This window comes from Mustela nigripes, chromosome 6 (genome assembly GCF_022355385.1).
Source record: "Mustela nigripes isolate SB6536 chromosome 6, MUSNIG.SB6536, whole genome shotgun sequence".
NCBI classification, from domain to species: Eukaryota; Metazoa; Chordata; class Mammalia; order Carnivora; family Mustelidae; genus Mustela; species Mustela nigripes.
Genome location: NC_081562.1, coordinates 24,523,339 through 24,524,845, shown reverse-complemented (window position 1 = coordinate 24,524,845; position 1,507 = coordinate 24,523,339). Strand labels below are relative to the sequence as shown.

The 1,507-nt window shown below is 41.7% G+C and overlaps 1 protein-coding gene across 1 annotated transcript; it reads right to left on the bottom strand.

Moving 5' to 3' along the window:
* Positions 1-715: 715 nt before the first annotated feature.
* Positions 716-1,114, bottom strand: LOC132020248 (small ribosomal subunit protein eS24-like). The gene has a single exon (XM_059404452.1). It carries the CDS (start codon positions 1,112-1,114, stop codon positions 716-718), a length of 399 nt encoding a protein of 132 aa, XP_059260435.1.
* Between the last annotated feature and the right edge of the window lie 393 nt (positions 1,115-1,507).

Genomic DNA, 1,507 nt, shown 5'->3' with positions numbered 1-1,507 from the left:
CATAGTTACAGATTTGTTTCTTGTGACGAAAACTTTTAAGATCTACTCTTTTAGGAAAAATTAAAATATTCAATACAGTATTATTAACTATAGCCCCCATGTTGTGCATTTTGTTCCCATGACTTATTTGTTTTGTGATTAGAAGTTTTTACTTTTTGACCCTCCTCATGTATTTGGTCTGCCTCTCCCCTGCTATCCCCACCTCTGGCAACCACTATTCTCTATTCTCTGTAAGTATAAGCCTGGGTTCTTTTTTTTAATTCCATAGATAAGCGAGATCATAGGCTATATATTTATTGTTCTCTGCCAGACTGCACTTATTGTAATGCCCTCAAATTCCATCCCTATTGTTGCAAATAGCAAGATTTTATTTTTTTTATGGCTGAATTACACACACACACACACACACACACACGCACACACATGCACACACACGCACACACCCTGCACATTTTCTTTATCCGTTCTTCCACAGATGGACTTTCAGGTTGTTTCCACATCCCAGCTATTGTACCTAATGCTGTAATGCACTCAGGGCTGCCTCTATCTTTTCGAGTTAAGTGTTTTCATTTTCTTTGGATAAATACCCAGAAGTGGTATTGGGATTGCTGGATCATAGGGTAGTTCTGGGCTTGTTTGTTTGTTTGTTTGTTTTAACAAGTTCTTAGTTTATTAATCCTCTCGTGACAAATCTGCACGATCACCACAGATAAAGTCACTGCAGAATCTTTACTCCTTCTGTGGTCCACTCTCCAGCTCGCTTGTTGCCAGCACCAACACTAGCTTTGGCAGTCCCCCTGACCGCCTTCATTCTGTTCTTGCGTTCCTTTCCCTGTTTTCTTGAGGTCCTTTCCTGCTCACACAGGCCATGTCCTGCAGGGCTATGGCTGGGTTCATTTTTCTTTGCCAGTTGTCTCGCCACCACCCAATTGGGTTCTGAAACCAAATACAAAATGACATCTGGTATGTTCTTGTCCATTTTGGCGAGTTTTCCCTGAATTTCTGTCTCAGGTACAGTTGCCTTTCTGGGGTGAAGAACATCCATGAGCATTTGTTTCCTCTGAAGTTGTTGGTTGGTCACGAACTGCCTGGTCTGGGTCAGTTCCTGCGTCATTCATGATGGCAGCCGAGGCTCAAGCAGTTAGGGAGGAAAAGAGAATGACCATATGATAGTTCTCATTTCTTGAGGAACCTCCATACTGTGTTCAGCAGTGGTGACATCCTATTTGCATTCCTCCCAGCAGTTCAAGGGTTCAAGAACAAGGCTTCCCTTTTCTCCACTTCCTCACCAAGACTTGTTGTTTCTTGTCGTTTTGATAATAGCCATTTGAACCGGTGGGAGGTGATATCTCATTGTGGTTTTGATTTGCATTTGAATTTGATTTTGATTTGCATTTCCCTGATGGTGAGTGACCTTGAACATCTTTTCGTGTGTCTGTTGCTCATCTATATGTGTTCTTTGGGAAAAAGTGTATTCAGATCCTTTGCCCATTTTTAAAATTCGGAT